This window comes from Peromyscus eremicus, chromosome 6, assembly GCF_949786415.1.
Source record: "Peromyscus eremicus chromosome 6, PerEre_H2_v1, whole genome shotgun sequence".
Classification (NCBI taxonomy): Eukaryota; Metazoa; Chordata; class Mammalia; order Rodentia; family Cricetidae; genus Peromyscus; species Peromyscus eremicus.
In genome coordinates, this window is record NC_081421.1 from 122792478 (window position 1) to 122810356 (window position 17879).

Here is a 17879-nt window from a genome sequence, read left to right on the forward strand (position 1 = left end):
AGCACCCACATGCCCCTCACAACTGTGTATACCTCTGGTTGGAGAGTTGTAGATGGTTACAGACGCCCTCTTCTGGTCTCCTCAAGCACTGCATGTGCATGGTACGCATACAGGCAAGCACATACATGGAATGATAAATGCACAATTTTTAAAAAAGATATTGAAGGAAAAAACACCCCCAAAGCTGTTGTAATCGACTATTTAATGTGGAAAGTAAGGCATGAGTGTCAATGGGGAACAAGACCACGGGTGTAGAAATGCTCTTTTAAAAATCACTGTTAGAAACTTTTGAACAAATATTGAAATGGATCATACTTTAATTTATCTTAAGCATACTTACTACATAGGAAACTATATTAAACATTATCCATAAATCAAAATTACATTCCGTAGACTGTATCTCATACATGAAGCTAATGCAGAGTTCATAAAGATATCTAAGAGTCCCCAGGAAGGCTGCCTTCAAAAGAACTCTGGTCACATCTGCAGGAAGATCATCCACATCATCATCGTCCTTGCTTGACATCACCGATGGCTCCCCACACATCAAACACAAATTCGTCAGGAAAAGCAAAGTCTCCCAGAGTCTCATCAAGTGCTACAGCAAATTCATCCGGGTTGCTTTTGTCTTTTCCAGCTTCAAACATGGTCGTAGCTGTCAATGATAATTTGTAAAGGTTAATGAGCCATGAGCCAACATCAGAGGACTGACTGTGTCCACCGTATCAGATATGAAGCTGTCGCCTCTGCCCTGTCCCCAACCTGAGAGCCCATCCTTTGGGAGTCTCTACATTCGTTTGGGGTTGTTTTGTCCTGTTTTGTCTGGTGTGGAGTGTATGTACATGCATAGAGAGACCAGAAGGCGGCCTCAGGTGTCAACCCCCGAAATGTCATCCACCTCTTTTTGAGACTGTGCCCTCATGGGCCTGGAGCTCACTAGTTAGGCTACGCTGGCTGTCTAGCCAGCACCAGGAATCCTCCTGTCTCCACTTCCAACAGTAAGTTTTAAAGCACACACCACCACTCTGTGGAGCAAACTTGTAGTTCCCAGAGAAGCATCTTAGTGAGTCCTCTGTGCAACCCTGCAGCATCTGGTGGATGGAAGACACACGTTAAGAAAACCCCATGACTAACCTCACCAGGAGTGTTAGCACACACAGTCCCTCACCTTCCCACAGTCACTAACACTCTCTGTCCCTTCCATCCACCCCTACTCCCAGCTAGGAAGAGTATAGTCTTCCCTCACCAAAGGAACATGTACAGCTGGCCACACAGCACTTGGAGTTTTTGTGGCATCTTTCTTGAGTACCTTCTGGTTTAGGATAGAATTAAGATGGTATGCATGGTCTGCCTTCCTAGGAAGTGACTTACACCCTGTGTTCTATGTCTGTGAAACAGCATCCCCACAAGCACATATTCCCAGGATCTAGAAGCCCATGGAGTTTGCCTACATTTTTGCTCCGCCCTTATAAGCGCTCACAACCACAAAGGATTTTTTTAATGCCACATATTACAGCTAAGTGCTGACCTCTTGTGGCTGCTCTGAGAATATTTTTATGCTCCTTTCACCACAGAACTTTCAAGTTTGTAAACATTTAAAGAACTTTCAGGTGTAAAAATTAACCTATTACTTAAAATCTTTATTGTATGTATGTATGTATATGTATATAAGTGTGTATATGTGTATGTATATGTATGCATTGTATATATGGGGGTGTGTGTGTGTGCACATGTGCGTGCGCACGTGCATGCTCGCACATTTGCGTGTTAATGGAATTCCAACTCAGGGTCTCATGTATTCCAGGTAGATGCTCTATCTATGAGCTGTACCTTTAGCCCTACAATGCATGTTTTTAAAAATATTTTATTTATTCACTGTTTTTTATGTGTATGGGTGTCTTGCCAGCATGTATGTCTCTACACCATATATATGCAATGCCTGTGGAGGCCAGAAGGTGGTGGTACACGCCCTGTGACTGGATGTTACAGATGACTGTGAGATGCTATGTGGGCCAGATCCTCTGAAAGAGCAGCCAGTCCTCTTAATCAATGAGCTGTTCCTCCAGCCTCTACAGTGCACTTTTTAATAAAAATCTACTCCAGATTTCATTGATCTCAACTTAGAAGCTCTTCACAGCGTGCATTGCTTTACTGACCAAGGCAAGGACCCATGGAAGAAACATTATTAATATACCTTTCTAACCAGCTATAAAAGGTATTGTGGGGAAAATGACTTAGAAACTGCCATTTGAATTTCTTTCCCACACATTGCTAGCCTTTTTAATAGAATAATCTTTTAAGTTCTAAAACTGCCAGAATTAGTCCAAAATCCTCAATTGGTATCAGAAAACACTGTAGGTCCACAGGTAGTTATACTGTTGCCTTAAAGCTTCCAGATGAAATATACAATGTATCCTTGAGTTAGATCACTCCAGGAGACTCAACATCTTCCAGAATTTTTATTTTACAGATAACATCTCGAGGTACTCTATGTTAGCTTGGCTGGTTGAAAAACCACAGTTTAAATTACAACCATTGATGTACGTTCATCCTCAGAGTTATTTCCTACAAAGACTCATTTGAAGCCAGGTGGTGGTGGCCCATGCTTTTAATCCCAGCACTTGAGAGGCAGAGGAAGGCAGATCTCTGAGACTGTGGCCAGCCTGGTCTGATCAAGCTCCAGGAAAGCCAGGGCTAGACAAAGAAACCCTGTCTCAAAAAACAAAAAGAAAGAACATTCCTGAAAGCCAAGAAATACTGGCTCTGCAGAGAAGTAAAGTCATGCGTTTGTCTGTTAAGTTAGGCTCACATCTCTGAATGACATTTCATGCTAATCATATCTGAACAACAGAAATTCCTAATTTAACAACAGCTGACATTCTTCAAATAATGACTCTTCTTACACTTTGCCTCTTTAAGTGACCAGTCACACTACTAATCATGTGTGATGACAATGACTTCATGTCAATTAAAGGAATTTACTACAGATATTTAATTAAACTGACAAGGGACCACTGGGTGATTTCGATGAATTTTTTAGAATATTTAATGGTCTACATTTCTGAGCACAAAAGAACATTCACTCTTCTTTTTTAAGATTCTTTTTCAAATCACATTTATTTCTTCAGTGTGTGTGTGTGTGTGTGTGTGTGTGTGTGTGTGTGTGTGTGTGTGTTTGGAGAGCAGACATTTGGTACGCCACAGAGTGGAATGTGAAGGTCAGAGGACAGCTTCAACTTGCAGGAGGTAGTGCTCTCCTCTCCCCATGTGGATCCCTGGGACCAAACTTGGGTCACCAGACTTGGTGGGTGGTGACTTTACCTGCTGGGCCATCTCATCAACCCAGAAAATTCATCTTTAAAGACTTACATCTTGCCGGGCAGTGGTGGCACATGCCTTTAATCTCAGCACTCGGGAAGCAGAGCGAGGCGGATCTCTGTGAGTTCGAGGCCAGCCTGGGCTACCAAGTGAGTTCCAGGAAAGGTGCAAAGCTACACAGAGAAACCCTGTCTTGGAAAAAGAAAAAAAAAAAAAAAGACTTACGTCTTAAACTCACTTACAATCATTTGTACTATTATCCATTATTCTGCTGTACTGTATTTGTATTTTTTTTTAAGATTTAAGATTTAAGGGCTTGAAAGATGGCTCATCTACTATGAACACTTATTCTTGCAGAGGATACAGATTCAGAAGCCAGCTTTCACATGGTGGCTCACAATCATCCATAATTCCAGTTCCAAATATGAGAGGCAAGCCAGTAAGCAATAGTCCTCCATGGCCTCTGCCTCAGTTCCTGCCTCTGTGTTCCTTCCCAATTTGAGTTCCTGACTTGGCTTTCCTCAATGGATTGCAACTAATACATAAGCAAAATAAACACGAGGGATACATAAGCCAAACAAACCTCTCTGAGTTGCTTTGGTCATGGTGTTCCATCACAGCCATAGAAACCCTAACTAAGACAGTGTTCTAGATCGCCAATGTAAGAAACTGAATCTCCCTGATGCTACCATATTTTAAGCAAACCTGGGCCATGCAGATACCACACACAAATGCTATGGCACATGGCCCCAGCTGATACCTCAGGAGACTGATAATAAACATTATTAATAAATCCAAACACACAGGATTCCAGGTGGTTCTGGCCTTGGTTGTAAGAGGCCAGTCATCTTGTCACCCCAACTGAGATCCAGACAATACTGAGCAGAGACAAGTGGCTTCCACTGTGCACTTCAATTCTGTACTGTGGAAGCTCTAGACATAATACACTGGATGTATCATGTAGATCCCTTTTAGAGCAGTTTGTTTTGCAAATATAGGAACCAGAACAGCACCGTAAGGGAAGAAGTCATATTTTCAGTTTTCAAACTAGAAAAGGGAGACCTTAAGTAATAAACCAAGGTCACAGAAAAGCAAGGCAAGAACTCAGAAACAGATATATCTGATGATAAAACCCCATCTGTAGTCATCCTACCACACTAGTTTTCATACAGACTTCCCTACCTCTGTGTCTCTTCCTGATAATATTTCCCCAACCAAGCACAGTGTGCACATAGCATCTGCTTCCTTAGGACCAAATCATCATTCAAGGTTTTACTAACTTCACTCTCATCCATGAGATTCATGCCTACACTGCAATGGTTAGCAATTTCTCTGTCTTCTAGTGGTCATGGGATTGTTTTCCTCCAACTAGACAATTAATGCATACTAGTGATGCTAATTCATAATTGGTGAATTTGTTGTTTTCCTTATGTATGTGCAGTCCCTGATTGTTCTCCTGAATTTGTTCCTAGATTAAGGCTGAACTGTAATTGCATACAGGATTGCAGCAGGTAACATATAACTGTGAGGTGGAATGAGCACAAAAGAACAAAACCGATATGGAGTATGTTGCCGCGAGAAATAAATGTCAAGTGTAAATGTACTGGTTACCACCTAACTTCAGCCCATGACTTTCTTCGGGGCATAAATCACCACCTTACGTGTTACATGTGTGGATGATTCTTGCCTCTCATTAAAACACAAGATCTCTGGAAGCAAAAATAATAATAATAATAATAATAATAATAATAATAATAATAATTCCAGTTCCAGGGGATCTAATGCTCTCTTCTGACCACTGAGGGCATCAGGCATGCACATGGTGCACATAAATACATGCAGGCAAAACACTTATACACATAAATGAAATAATTGTTCAGAGATTTGTTTTATTTGGGGGGCTGGAGGGATGGCTCAGTGGTTAAGAGCACTCAGGTTCAATTCCCAGAACCCATATGACAACTCACAACCACCTATAATTCTAGTTCCAAGAGCTACCATTGCCTCTTCAGGCTTCCATGAGCACCAGATTTATTTTATCTCTATTTATTGGAGTGTGTGTTTGTGTGGTGAGTACAGGGTATATGTGTGTGAGTGCAGTACCCCTGGAGGCCAGAAGAGAGCGTCAGATCCTCTGGAGCTAGAGTTAGAGTGGTTGTGAGTCACTCACCATGGGTACTTGGAAAGCAACCCACATCCTCTGGAAGAACAGCAAGCAGTCTTAATTGCTGAACCATCCCTCCAGCCTCCATATCTGCATTTTAATAATAATAACTAGTTCCGACTTACATAACTATGAAAAGTTCTAATGTTGAAGACAGCCCTGAGGTCCTACCTTGAAAGCTTTGTTCTCCCGAATTCTAGCTCATGATCCAAGAATGGATTTGAATCCCAAATCCCACCCTGTTCACCATTTTCTGTAGCTTCTCCGCTGAAGACTGATGAATGATATCATTTTCCAGCAAACACTACCTAGTACATATTTCTCATGTCCCTGCCCTCTCTAAACCCTCTTACCCTCATTTCCATGCATCTGAATTACCCCTGCAAGCTGTGTCATGTATCCAAATCCCAGAATTCCCCCCAAATGTAGGTTCCAGAGACGAGGTGACCCTGGATGGATGTACACAGGACGGTCTTAACACTACCTTTCTCTCCTCTGATCATGCCCATCTGTGTTGGAATATTCATTTCTTTCCCTAGATTTGGGGAATTTTCTCCTACATTGACTAAATTTTCTGTTCCTTTGGTTTTTAATCTCAGCTCATTTGTCTGCCCCATGGGTTCTCAGGTTTGGTCTCTTGATCGTGGTCCAGAGATCCTGGAAGCTTGTGGGCTTGACTGCCCAGTCCTCTTCTTCACTGGTATGTAAGTGTGGGGTGTGTTGACCTAGTCTTCCTGGCATGGAGTCTTTCTTTTGTTTGATTTAGTTTATTGACGGTTTTGTGCAGTTTTGTTGTTGTTTTGTTTTGTTTTGTTATGATTCACTGAATTTTTCTTTTCAGTATTTCTTTTTGTTTGTTTGTTTGGTAGGTTTTTGAGACCAGGTCTCACTCTGTAGACCATGCTGTCTGGGAACTCAGAGACCCACCTGCCTCTGCCTCCACAGCACTATCATTAAAGGAGTACACCATAGCACCTGGAACTTTTCCCTTCCATTTTACTGACTTTCTTTCTGCACTCAAGATTGATTTTCTTACTTCATTTATCTGCTTTTATGTATCTTTATGGGTCTTGTGTGAAGTCCCTGGTCATTTTTACAAGTAAGCTCTTAAATCCTTTGCCTGACATTTTACCCATTTTAGTTAGTATCTTTGAATTCAATTGTTGCAGATTTATGATCTTTTGACTAGCTGAGGAGTTATATTGCCTTGCTTTCTATGTTTCTTGTTTTTCTGTGTTGAGAGGTGTGCATCTGTGGGTTGTACATCTCATGCAGTTTTATCTGGGATCTTAGTGAGCAGCCTGCTCTTAAGGTTCGGTCCCAGCACCGCTCGGAGAGGAGAACACAAATTACTCAAAGAGCAACAACAGCAACCGAACAAGATACAGCAGTGCACTTAGATTAAGACCTATACTATATCACCAGTTACCATAAAACAGACTGTGAGATGAGGTTAAAATTACTTAGGTTAATGTAGAGACAACAATGAGGAAATAATAGGGTAGGGAGGAGGGGGGAGCCCGAAGAGCCCCAAGTAAGGAAACCAAGAATGAATGAGAATGTTATAAGGGGAAAGTTGAGGGAAAACTTTTATTAAAAAACAAAAAACAAAAGTCAAAAGGAAGTTAGCTAATAATAATAAAAAATAATAAACAAAATCAGAGAAATGATAGAAACATAAAGCTTTTAGAAATAAGATAAAGTAACAGTATACTGGAAGTATGATAAAAAGAAAAATAGAAAACAAAGAATAGGAAAATAGATGGAATATTAGTGTCTTCTCCTGGGTCCTTTAAAACTGCAGTAAGTCAGGTGGCCCTAGGGACCAGGGCAGCTGAACTTGTAGATTCTTGTCTCTCTTCGTTTATGCCACTTCTATGCCTATGTGGGTCACATGGCAGCTGTCCCCAACTTGTTGTGGAATATTCCTTTATACTGTATAAAATATGTCACTCTGATTGGTTTAATAAAGAGCTTAATGGCCATTAGCTAGGCAGGAAGAGGTTAGGCAGGACTTCCAGGGACAGAGAGCTCTGGGAAGAAGAAAGGGAGAGTCACCAGCCAGATTCTGAGGAAGCAGGACGGACAGTACAGAGTAAAAGTAACTGAGCCATGTAAAACAATGTCAATTAAAAGATATAGGTTAAGTTATAAGAACTAGTTAGGAACAAGCCTAAGCTAAGGCCAAGGTTTCATATAATAAGTCTGCGTGCAGTTTTCTGTGAGCTGGCAGTCCACAGAACACTTCTGTATAACTGTCTGCCCTCCAGTGGCTCCTTTGCGTGTGAGGGGCTCCTGCTAACTACAGCTCTGCATTCTGTGGGGTGGGCAGGGCTGCTGTGCTCCCCCAGCCTCTCAGTTCATACACCATGGCTTTACTAATGCTCCAAATGAGGGAGCATCTCCCAAATGTGTTAGGAGTGAGAAAAGTAAACACAACTCTGTGTGGACAGACGTGTCTCTGAACTTTTAAAAACCCTCTAAACCACAGGGCATGGTGGGGCACGCCTTTAAGCCCAGCACTCAGGAGGTAGAGGCAGGTGGATCTCTGAGTTTGAGGCCAGCCTGGTCTCCAGAGCGAGTTCCAGGACAGCCAGAGGTATTACACAGAGAAGCCCTGTCTCGAAAAACTAAAAGAAAAAAATTGTTTTAAAAAAATCTCTAAGCCTTAAACACCCCGAAGGGGAGGGGAGGCTGCCAGAGCTAAGTGTCTTGTTGGAGCCACAGAGTTCCCCATCCCTGTGGCAGCCCCAGGTGGCTCAGGGTTGATCAACCTTCCGGCATCAGGCTCTTAGACTCCAAAGTCATTGTAGGATAATGAGGCCAGCTCCCAGACACTGGGCACGGGACCACATCTCCTGTCACTTCACTGCCATCCTCCCAGTCTCTGTCTGAATACCTCTTCTGGCTGTATGTCATCCAGGGCTGTAGTAGATTGACTTGGGGCTCCCTGACCAGTAGAGCGTGGGCCTACTGCTTGAAGTGGATAGATGCAGCAGCATGGGAGAAATCAGGCCACACTGTGCTGCAGCCAGCCCCTTAGAGCAAAGATCAAGCTCCTGCTGAGACTGAGAGGGCATCCCAGTCTGGATGAGGGGTGGCAAGCCCGTCCCTCCCTCTACAACTGCAAGATAAGTCTAGGGTCCTGACTAGTACTATCTCCATAACAGGAATTTAGCGGACGAGGCCTAGTTAAGTCACATGGTATGGGACCTCCCACCACACCCCTGAAAAGCTATCACACACACACACACACACACACACACACACACACACACACACACAAGTAAAGAATGAAAATAAAAACCTGTACTCTGAGAATCCTAAGCCTCTTTCCTTCAGGTCCTCGTCCTGAAATACACTACAAGGTGGCCGCCTCTCCCAACGCAGCCCCTCTCCACCTGCAGCCGGCACACCCTCCCCAGCTCCTAACAGAACATTTTCTGAAGGGTAATTCTATGTCAGCTCCTTTCTGCTGAACCTGCCACTTCCATTTTTAATTTTTTGTAATTTCTAACACTGACTTGGGATTGTCCTTTATTCTCAGAGCCCAGGGTGGCTCAATTCTGAATAACCACCTCTTAGAGTAGCGGCACCCAGCCACAGCCCCCTGAGACACGGGGAGTGGCACAATAGACCTCTTCCTCAAGTGTTGGGGGGTCACTGTCTCATCAATTGTGCCTGGGGCATGCGGGCTCTGCGGCTTTTCCTGGGCCGCTTGCCTTACCTCAGGCACAAGGCTTCTGCTCCCTTCATCCCGCTCCCAGGAACCACCCAGCCTTAGCTCCGCGCTGTTCCCTTTGTGCTGAGTCACGGCTCAGCTGCCCTGTCTCTCCCTGTATGGATTTCCCACTCCTTCTCTCCTATAAGAGTCTGTTCTTTGTTATCCCAGCTCCTCACTGCACAGAGGCAGCTGTTCAGGCACACATTGTCCACATTATCTCTGGAGGTGCGCGTCTAGCATTCTTTGATTTGCATGTGAGTGTTGCGGCTGTACCATGTGTGTGCAGTGCCCTTGGAGGCCAGAAGAGGGCATCAGAACCCCTGGAACTGGAGCTGTAAGTGCTTGTGAGCTGCCGCAGGATTTCCCCATTTTTGAAGTCAAGACCCATCTCTGGATTTCTCCTATTTTTTCCTCCTTAGTACAGTTGGAATTAAGGTTTTTTGTTTTTGTTTTGTTGTGCACTATTTGCTACTGGTAGAGTTTTAGTTGATAAAGCAAGAACCTGACACATTCGTGGCAGCACGAGAAATAACAGGAAACACCCAGCAGCCCCACCTTTACTCATGAGTCACCCTTACTCATGAGTTCTGTGTCTTTTTCTTCCTATTTCAGGAATCCTATTAAATGGTGTACAACTTTAATATCATAATACATAATTTAACCAATAACCAATGTAAATGTGGCCCATCAGATAAGAAAACTTCTCATATGCATCATTTAGCTATATATTTTCATGCAAGAAACATGGTAAAGGTGGTATTATTCACAGTGTCTAGATTAAAAGCTACATTCTTGTTTGTTTTTTGATATAGGGTCTTTTTATTATGTAGCTCTGGCTGTCCTGGAATACACTGTGTAGACCAGGATGGCCTTGAACTCACAGAGATTCACCTGCCTCTGCCTCCATAGTGCTGGGATTAAAGGCGTGTTCCACCATGCCACGTTTAGCTAAAACTGTAAAAGTTAACTTAGCAGTAATACCCCCCAGCAAGAAACTTGGAAAATCACTATTCTTTACTATTTTTATGCTCTTTCGTACTCCAGAAATCCTTTTCATCTTGAAGAGTACAGTTGACTATCGTCTATAAACAACACGGAAATTATCACTAACAGTGTGGCCTTACCCAAGTCAATATCTCGAATCCCCATGTACAGTTCGAGGAGATCATCCACCTTTTCGATTGCCTTTGCTTTGGCTTCAGAGGGCTTTAAAAAGAAAACAAGATGTTGCATTTACACAATAAAGTCTCTTGACTGTCAGGGCACACCCAGCAGGAAATCTGGTCCATTAGCTGATTTTAGTGGACGTATCTGAAATATACCTTACAACCTTATAGCTAAATGCAAATCGATACAGTAAATATATAGCTATGGTGTCAGCATTAAATATTATGGATTCAAGGAAGGAAGAGAGGAAGGAAGGGAGGAAGGGGAAAGGGAGGGAGGGAGGGAGGGAGGGAGGGAGGGAAGGAGGGAGGGAGGGAGGAGGGGGAGAGAGGGAGGGAGGAAGGAAGAGGAGAAAAGAGCCCAGTTCCCAGGTACTGAACTACCTAAATGGGAGAAAGATGTAACATCAGTGATTAGACAGGAGTTTTAAGGCATAAGAAGGACAGAAGCCAGAAGTCTTCAGAAGAGAGTGATTTAAGGACGGTGTTTCCAGGGATGCAGACCTGTCAGACACACAGGGGAGAGGCACCGTGAGCAGACGGTAACACACCTGGAAAGCCATGGAGCTTGTAAAGTCTGATAGAGGAGCATATTACAGTCACTGTAAGAAGTCCATGGGCCTGGACAATACTGTCAGAATACATGACTAGGAGTTGGGGAGCAGGGCCAGGAAAAAGTTGTGTATCTCCAAACTCTATGCGTGTGTGTGTGCGCGCGCGCGCGCGTCTGTCTGTCTGTGTCTGTGTGTCTGTGTGTATCTATGTGTCTGTCTATATGTGTGTCTGTCTGTGTGTTTATGTGTATGTATGTCTATGTGTGTACCTGTGTCTGTATGTTTGTGTGTGTCTGTGTGTTTCATGTATATGTACATGTGTGGCATGTTTGTGTGGATGTCATAGGCTGATACTAAGTACTCTCCTCAATTGCTCTCCTTATATTTTTTGGGACAGGGTCTCTCACTGAGCCTGGAGCTTGCTGACTCAGCTAGCAAGCCCCTGGGCACCTCCAGTGTCCACCTCCCCAGTGCTGGGATCACCAGTGTGTATGACGCTGTACATGAGAAAATGCCAGTGCATTACGTATGACTGTACATGTGTGAGGAGTGAGGGTATGTGTGTTTATATGTGTGTATATGTAAGTGAGTGAGCTTTTGTGCTGCATGTGTGTAATATTTGAGTGTGAATTTTAGGAGAGGGTGTGTATGTGATGTGTACATGTAGAAGGAATGTGGGTGTACACATTTTGTGAATGTACAAATTTGTGTGTATGCGCAAGTATGTAGAATGTTTGTGTATAAAGTATGTGTATGAATGTGTGCATGAATGTGTGAGAATGTGTGTGTGCATTTGTGTATTGTGTGAGTGTGTGCTCAGACTTTCTGTGTATATACATGAGTTTATGAGTATATATGTGGGGCGTATGGAATGTGCATGTGTATACACTTGTATGCTAGTGAGATAAATGTATGCCATTTATCTGTGTGTATGTGTGTGTGTCATTGTGTGAATATGTGAGCATTAGTATATGCAAGTGTGTGTGTGTGTGTGTGTGTGTGTGTGTGGAGTGTACGCATGTGAGTGAATGTGTAAAAGTTTATGTGAAGTATGAGTATATATGAGTGTGTCTGCAATTGAGTGGATATCAGTATTTCTGTGTGCACACGTGTGGAGTGTTTGTGTGTGTCAAGTGTGTGGACATGTGTGTATGTGTGGGTGTCTCTGTATAAGTATTGTGACTGTGTGTTTGAATGTTTAGTGTCATTGCCTGAATTTGTATGTGAGTGTAATTGTATGTGAGTACATGTGTGTATTTATAACTGTGTGGAATGTGTGAGTAATGTGTATATATGATGTCTGTGAATGTATGAAAGTATGTACAGAGTATGTGAGTTTGCGTGTAAGTATGCATATGTCAGTGTGAGTGTGTGTGCAGTGCATGTGGTATGTGTAAGTTCGTGTATGTGCACATGGTTATGTATGTGGGTGAGGATATATAAAGTGTATGTATGTGCAAATGTGTGAGAAAATGTTAATGTGAGTATACTGCCTTGCTGGGACTCACACCCAAGGTTTATGCACTGTAGGCAAGCATCCTACCTGAGTGACACCCCATCTAGGGCGCATCATCTATAAGAACTAAAACTTGTAAAGTAAATAACAAGACGGATTGCTCTCGCTTCGTTGCAGTGTTTTGAGTTGTCTGTAAAGTTTCAGGCTATACCAAGTGTGATGGTCTGAATGAGAATGGTCCCTTAGGCTCATAAATTTGAATGCTTGGGTTAGGAGGTGTGGTCTTGCTTGAAGAGGTGTGTCTCTGGGGGTGGGCTTTGAGGTTTCAAAAGCCCACACCATCCCCCATCCCCCGTTAGTGTGCATGCCCCCCACTTCCTTGCCTCCTGCTTGTGGATTGGACGTAAGCTCTCAATTACTTCTGCAGTGCCGTGCATACCTGCCTGGAGCTGTGCTCTCCACCATGATGGTCGTGGACTCACCCTCTGAAATTCTAAGCCAAATGAACTCTTCCTTCTGTAAATGGCCTTGGCCATGGTTCTCTTCACAGCAGTAGAACAGTAACTAAGACATGAAGTAACTCAGATAGTCACCTGTTTCTACCCAGCCACAGTATAAGCTGTGCTAACAAATGGCAACACTGCTCATATACAAATGCCACCGATATCCGGCCACTGGTTTCCGGAACAGTTCTTGATCCCTCACCTCCTTCTGTCCACATTCCGTTTGTTTGGGTCCTCATCCTTTCTTTCAGGCAGAGGCTTCCTAATTCTCTTCCCTGCATTTCCCTCCCAAATCCATTCTGCTCAACAACACACCCCTGGAACCAGGGAGGTTTTCTAAAACACACAATTGATAGTGTTGCTGCCCCCACCATTTTAAAGGGATCCCCAGTCAACCGCGGGACCTTTGACATCCTCACCCCATCTCTTCCTCCAGCCTCAGTATCACCCGCTCTCCAACCTCACGGGCAGCGTGCACTCTCTCCCCAAGCCCACGATTATTTTATAACTCATCCCCCACTTGCACGAACTCCACCACTTCTTCTGCAGAGAACCACTGGCTGATCTCTTGTCTTCCCTGGTCCCTGACAGCCTCTTTGTGGTGGCACTGAGTGTCCTGAACTGTTCTTCAGCCCTGCACCCCTGGTTCTTAATAGCTTCTGTTAATGCCCGCCCTCTCTGAGGAAAAGGGTCTTTATTTGTTCTTGTATCACCAGCGCCCTGACTGTGCCAGGCTCGGCAAACACAATGAATAAAGAATGAGTTCTGGGAATGGAGCATCATCCTGGGCTCCCCGGGTTTGTGCCAGGTTAGAATAGAGATTGTTTACAATCTTGTAAGTTTAAATCCTTTGGAAACTCAGTTGCAGGCTATTTGTACCGATTTAATATTAGCATCAAACTAGCTTCTTTTCATTATGCGCTAGTTTTAATTGACCTATTTAATTAAGCAGACTACGCAAATGGATGGATTTTTAATGTTTGCATTTGAATAACTCTTTCCAGCACCCCAGACAGATTGCAGGCTCCCTTCCTCTCACTGCAGCACCTCATATACAACGGGTGCTTAACAGGCATGCACTGGTTGTGTTAACCATTGGAAAACGATGCTCATCCCACAGGGCATGGCGGTGCCCCACACATTGTATGTACTTCCTCCACACGATGGGTCCCGTCTGCTCCTTTTTCCTCACAGCTGCCAACAGTGTGCGCCACTGCAGCTCCTGCCCACTAATTTGACATTCTCTTACAGATTCCTGTCTTCTGGGGAGGCGTGTTCACTGTTTCAAGGGACAGTGACCGTCTTCAACAATACACCAGGAGGTGGAAGGAGCAAAGGAAAAAGGAAAGGCTCGACCATTAGATGTTCCTACCCTGCTGTTGTGAAAAAGACTCATTGCAGCTCATTTTCAACATGCTTTGGCTCTACTGCATTCACAGCTATATTTGCCACTGTGCTAGCCATTCTTAACCGTCAACTTGATGAGACGTAGAATTACTATGGAAGCACATCTCTGGGCATGTCTGTGAGGAGGTTCCGGATTAGGTTAACTGGCAAAGGAATACCAGCTCTAACCCTGGGCAGTACCATTCCTTGAGCTGAGGACCCAGACAGAATAAGAAGGAAAAAGTGACCTGAGTACCAGCATTCGTGTCTCTTTGCCTCATAAGCAGCAGCTCAAGTTCCTGGCCACCATGCTTTCTCCAGCATGAGGGACTGAATTCCTGATTCACCGTCCTCCTCAAGGTTCCTCAAACACACAGCATCCTGAGTGACTCACACAGCCCCCAAAATGGCCTTTACCTAGTGGTTCTTTAACTATCCACTCTAAGGAACCAGCCCTTCACTGACGCTGGACATTGTCATCCAACAAGCTCTAGGGACCACTTTGTAAACAGCCACCTACTGGTCACCTGACTCATCCTCTGTCCTGTGAACCTGGAGATCTGAGGGCAACATTCACACACAGATTGTGAGACCTGGGGATCTGAGGGCAACATTCACACACAGACTGGGGATCTGAGGGCAACATTCACACACAGATTGTGAGACCTGGGGATCTGAGGGCAACATTCACACACAGATTGTGAGACCTGGGGATCTGAGGGAAACATTCACACACAGATTGTGAGACCTGGGGATCTGAGGGAAACATTCACACATAGACTGGGGATCTGAGGATAACATTCACACACAAACTGTGAGGCCTGGAGATCTGAGGATAACATTCACACACAGACTGGGGATCTGAGGGAAACATTCACACACAGATTGTGAGACCTGGGGATCTGAGGGAAACATTCACACACAGACTGGGGATCTGAGGGAAACATTCACACACAGACTGGGGATCTGAGGGAAACATTCACACACAGACTGGGGATCTGAGGGAAACATTCACACACAGACTGGGGATCTGAGGGAAACATTCACACACAGACTGGGGATCTGAGGGAAACATTCACACACAGACTGGGGATCTGAGGGAAACATTCACACACAGACTGGGGATCTGAGGGAAACATTCACACACAGACTGGGGATCTGAGGGAAACATTCACACACAGACTGGGGATCTGAGGGTAACATTCACACACAGACTAGGGATCTGAGAGAACATTCACACACAGACTGGGGATCTGAGGGAAACATTCACACACAGACTGGGGATCTGAGGATAACATTCACACACAGACTGGGGATCTGAGGGAAACATTCACACACAGATTGTGAGACCTGGGGATCTGAGGAAACATTCACACACAGACTGGGGATCTGAGGGTAACATTCACACACAGACTAGGGATCTGAGGGTAACATTCACATACAGGCTGGGGATCTGAGGAAACATTCACACACAGGCTGGGGATCTGAGGGAAACATTCACACACAGACTGTGAGGCCTGGGGATCTGAGGGAAACATTCACACATAAAGGCTGTGAGGGCCTGTGCCTGGGCTCTGCTTTCAGGAGCTGAGGCCTTGGATGCCTTCGCATCTACTTCATCACCCACCATCCTCAGTGCGATGGGTGGACCCGCCCCCGCCCCTGCCCTCCCCCCGCCCATCCTGGTCACTGCCACCCATTCCCCTGCTGCTTTCTTGGTCACCTTTGCCCTCCATGTGTCTTCACCTTCCGGCACTCTCCACTCAGATACTGACCTTTACATTGACAGTCAGTCAATAAGTGAAACCCTTGCTTCCCTCAACCTAAAATAAATCCATAATTAATTCACTGATGCTGCAAGAACTTGAGTTCCTTTGAGATTCTAGCCTAGGTGGCCAAGACTATGAACCAACAATAGATGAAACTAAACAAAATAAAGACATGAGCCCAGCAGTACTTGGTGCTTTGGGAAAGGCGGAGAACTGCACCTTGTGACAGATATTCCAAGACGACGATGCAGGTGAGGTGACAGAACACAGGCAGAAACATGAAGAAGGAAGTGAGAGAGACCCGAAGGGGAGGTGGTGACAGCAGCCATAACACCCTGAGCACAGGGAACACTGGGGGCTGGTGTGGAGGAGGGGAGCAGGGCTAAGCAGAGGGACTGGGGCAAGGCGGTGTAAATGAGGTCAGATTGGAAAGGTGGGGTCAGGCCACAGGCTTAGTAAATCTGAGGCCTCAACTTTTATTCTCAGGGATCCAGGAAGCCCTGGCCTCCCCAAACTTGCATCTCTAAAGGATAACCCTGGCTGCTGTTCCCAGCACAGAAGGAAAGAGGAAGGCGAACAGGGAATGATCCAGCAGCCTCCAGGGCAGGACAAGGTGCCTGGAGTCTCAGAGCGTCCAGGGGAAGGTTGTTGGAGGCTGGTTTATTGCAGGCTGGATCCACAAAGTTTCCCTGGCGGGAGGAGCGTACAGCATGAAAGAGAAGAGTCAGACATGACTAGAAAATATTTATCTTAGGAGACTGGACATCTCGGATATAATCTTTCATTCTAACAGTCTTCATAAGTGCATGTCTCCTGACTCACTTTAAGTTTTTAGATACTTCAAATGTCCACAGACAAGTCTAGACAAGTGACCTGCAGGAGAGGGGGCTTCCCACGGACCACAGGCTCTCTTTCATGCTTTGAGGTATTTTCCTCTTAACAGCTCAGTGGTTTTCAGGAGGAGGAAACATTGCATGAGGAGGAAATGAATTCAGAGCATATGCTCTGCACCCAACCAGCGCCTTTTACTCACTGGGGTTACTTTAGCTTTATTTCCAGCTCTAATACATGTGCATAGCTGTATATTTCCAGTCAGAATGGGAATTAAATGAACATAACATACCAGTTCTTCTACTGTGGCAGGACCTTTTGATCTTAGGCGAAGAGTTCCTCTTGAAGTACCAATTTTTTCTGTTGACGTCTTTCCAGCTTTTGACCTTGGTCCTATTTCTGTAAAAACATGTGAGTAGGAAAGGCATGAACTCAGAAAGAATTCCAACAGACTGTGTGAAAGTGGAGACATTTCCTTAAGGAAAGAATATGTAGTTATGGCAGATTCAGTAAAGAATTTGCCTTCTTACAGAATTACCTAAAACACAACAAGCCCACCTGGCCTCCATTATTCTCATGGATGTGTCTATGGGACAGTTGGATCAACAAAACAAAAGCATGCCGTGAGATGGGCTGGAAGCTTTAGGGAAGAAACAGTAGGATAAAGAGTTGGCTTTATTCTCAGAGCAAAAAGGTGTGAGAGGCCAGACAGCAGCCTGGAAATCTCATCTGGCCTTCATCTCGGTCTTGAAGAAAAGAAAGAGAGGTCTGAGAAGGGCCAGAGCACTGGAACTTGATGCTTTGTAGACAAAATTCCACCAACACACGGACTGCCCTATGAGGCCTGTTATCAACCTCACTTTACAAATAAGGGAGGGAAAATCAGTGCAGTTGAGACTCAAACCAAGTCTTGCCAGGCATGGTAGCTCCTGACTAATCTCAGCACTGGAAAGGCTGAGGCAGGGGGATTGCTAAAATCATCTCATATGATCCCAGACCCTTCCCTCT

At 44.6% G+C, this 17879-nt stretch overlaps 1 protein-coding gene across 1 annotated transcript in view; it reads right to left on the reverse strand.

Annotated features, from left to right (window-relative positions):
* Window positions 1-325: 325 nt before the first annotated feature.
* Gipc2 (GIPC PDZ domain containing family member 2) overlaps window positions 326-17879 on the reverse strand; it is a 77195-nt gene continuing 59641 nt past the window's right edge. Inside the window, exons 4-6 of the mRNA XM_059265051.1 lie at window positions 17164-17270; window positions 10331-10412; window positions 326-655 (exon numbers count right to left, since the gene is read on the reverse strand). Coding sequence (XP_059121034.1) covers window positions 507-655; window positions 10331-10412; window positions 17164-17270 — 338 coding nt within the window. The 3' untranslated portion in view covers window positions 326-506. The remainder of the gene's footprint in view (window positions 656-10330; window positions 10413-17163; window positions 17271-17879) is intronic.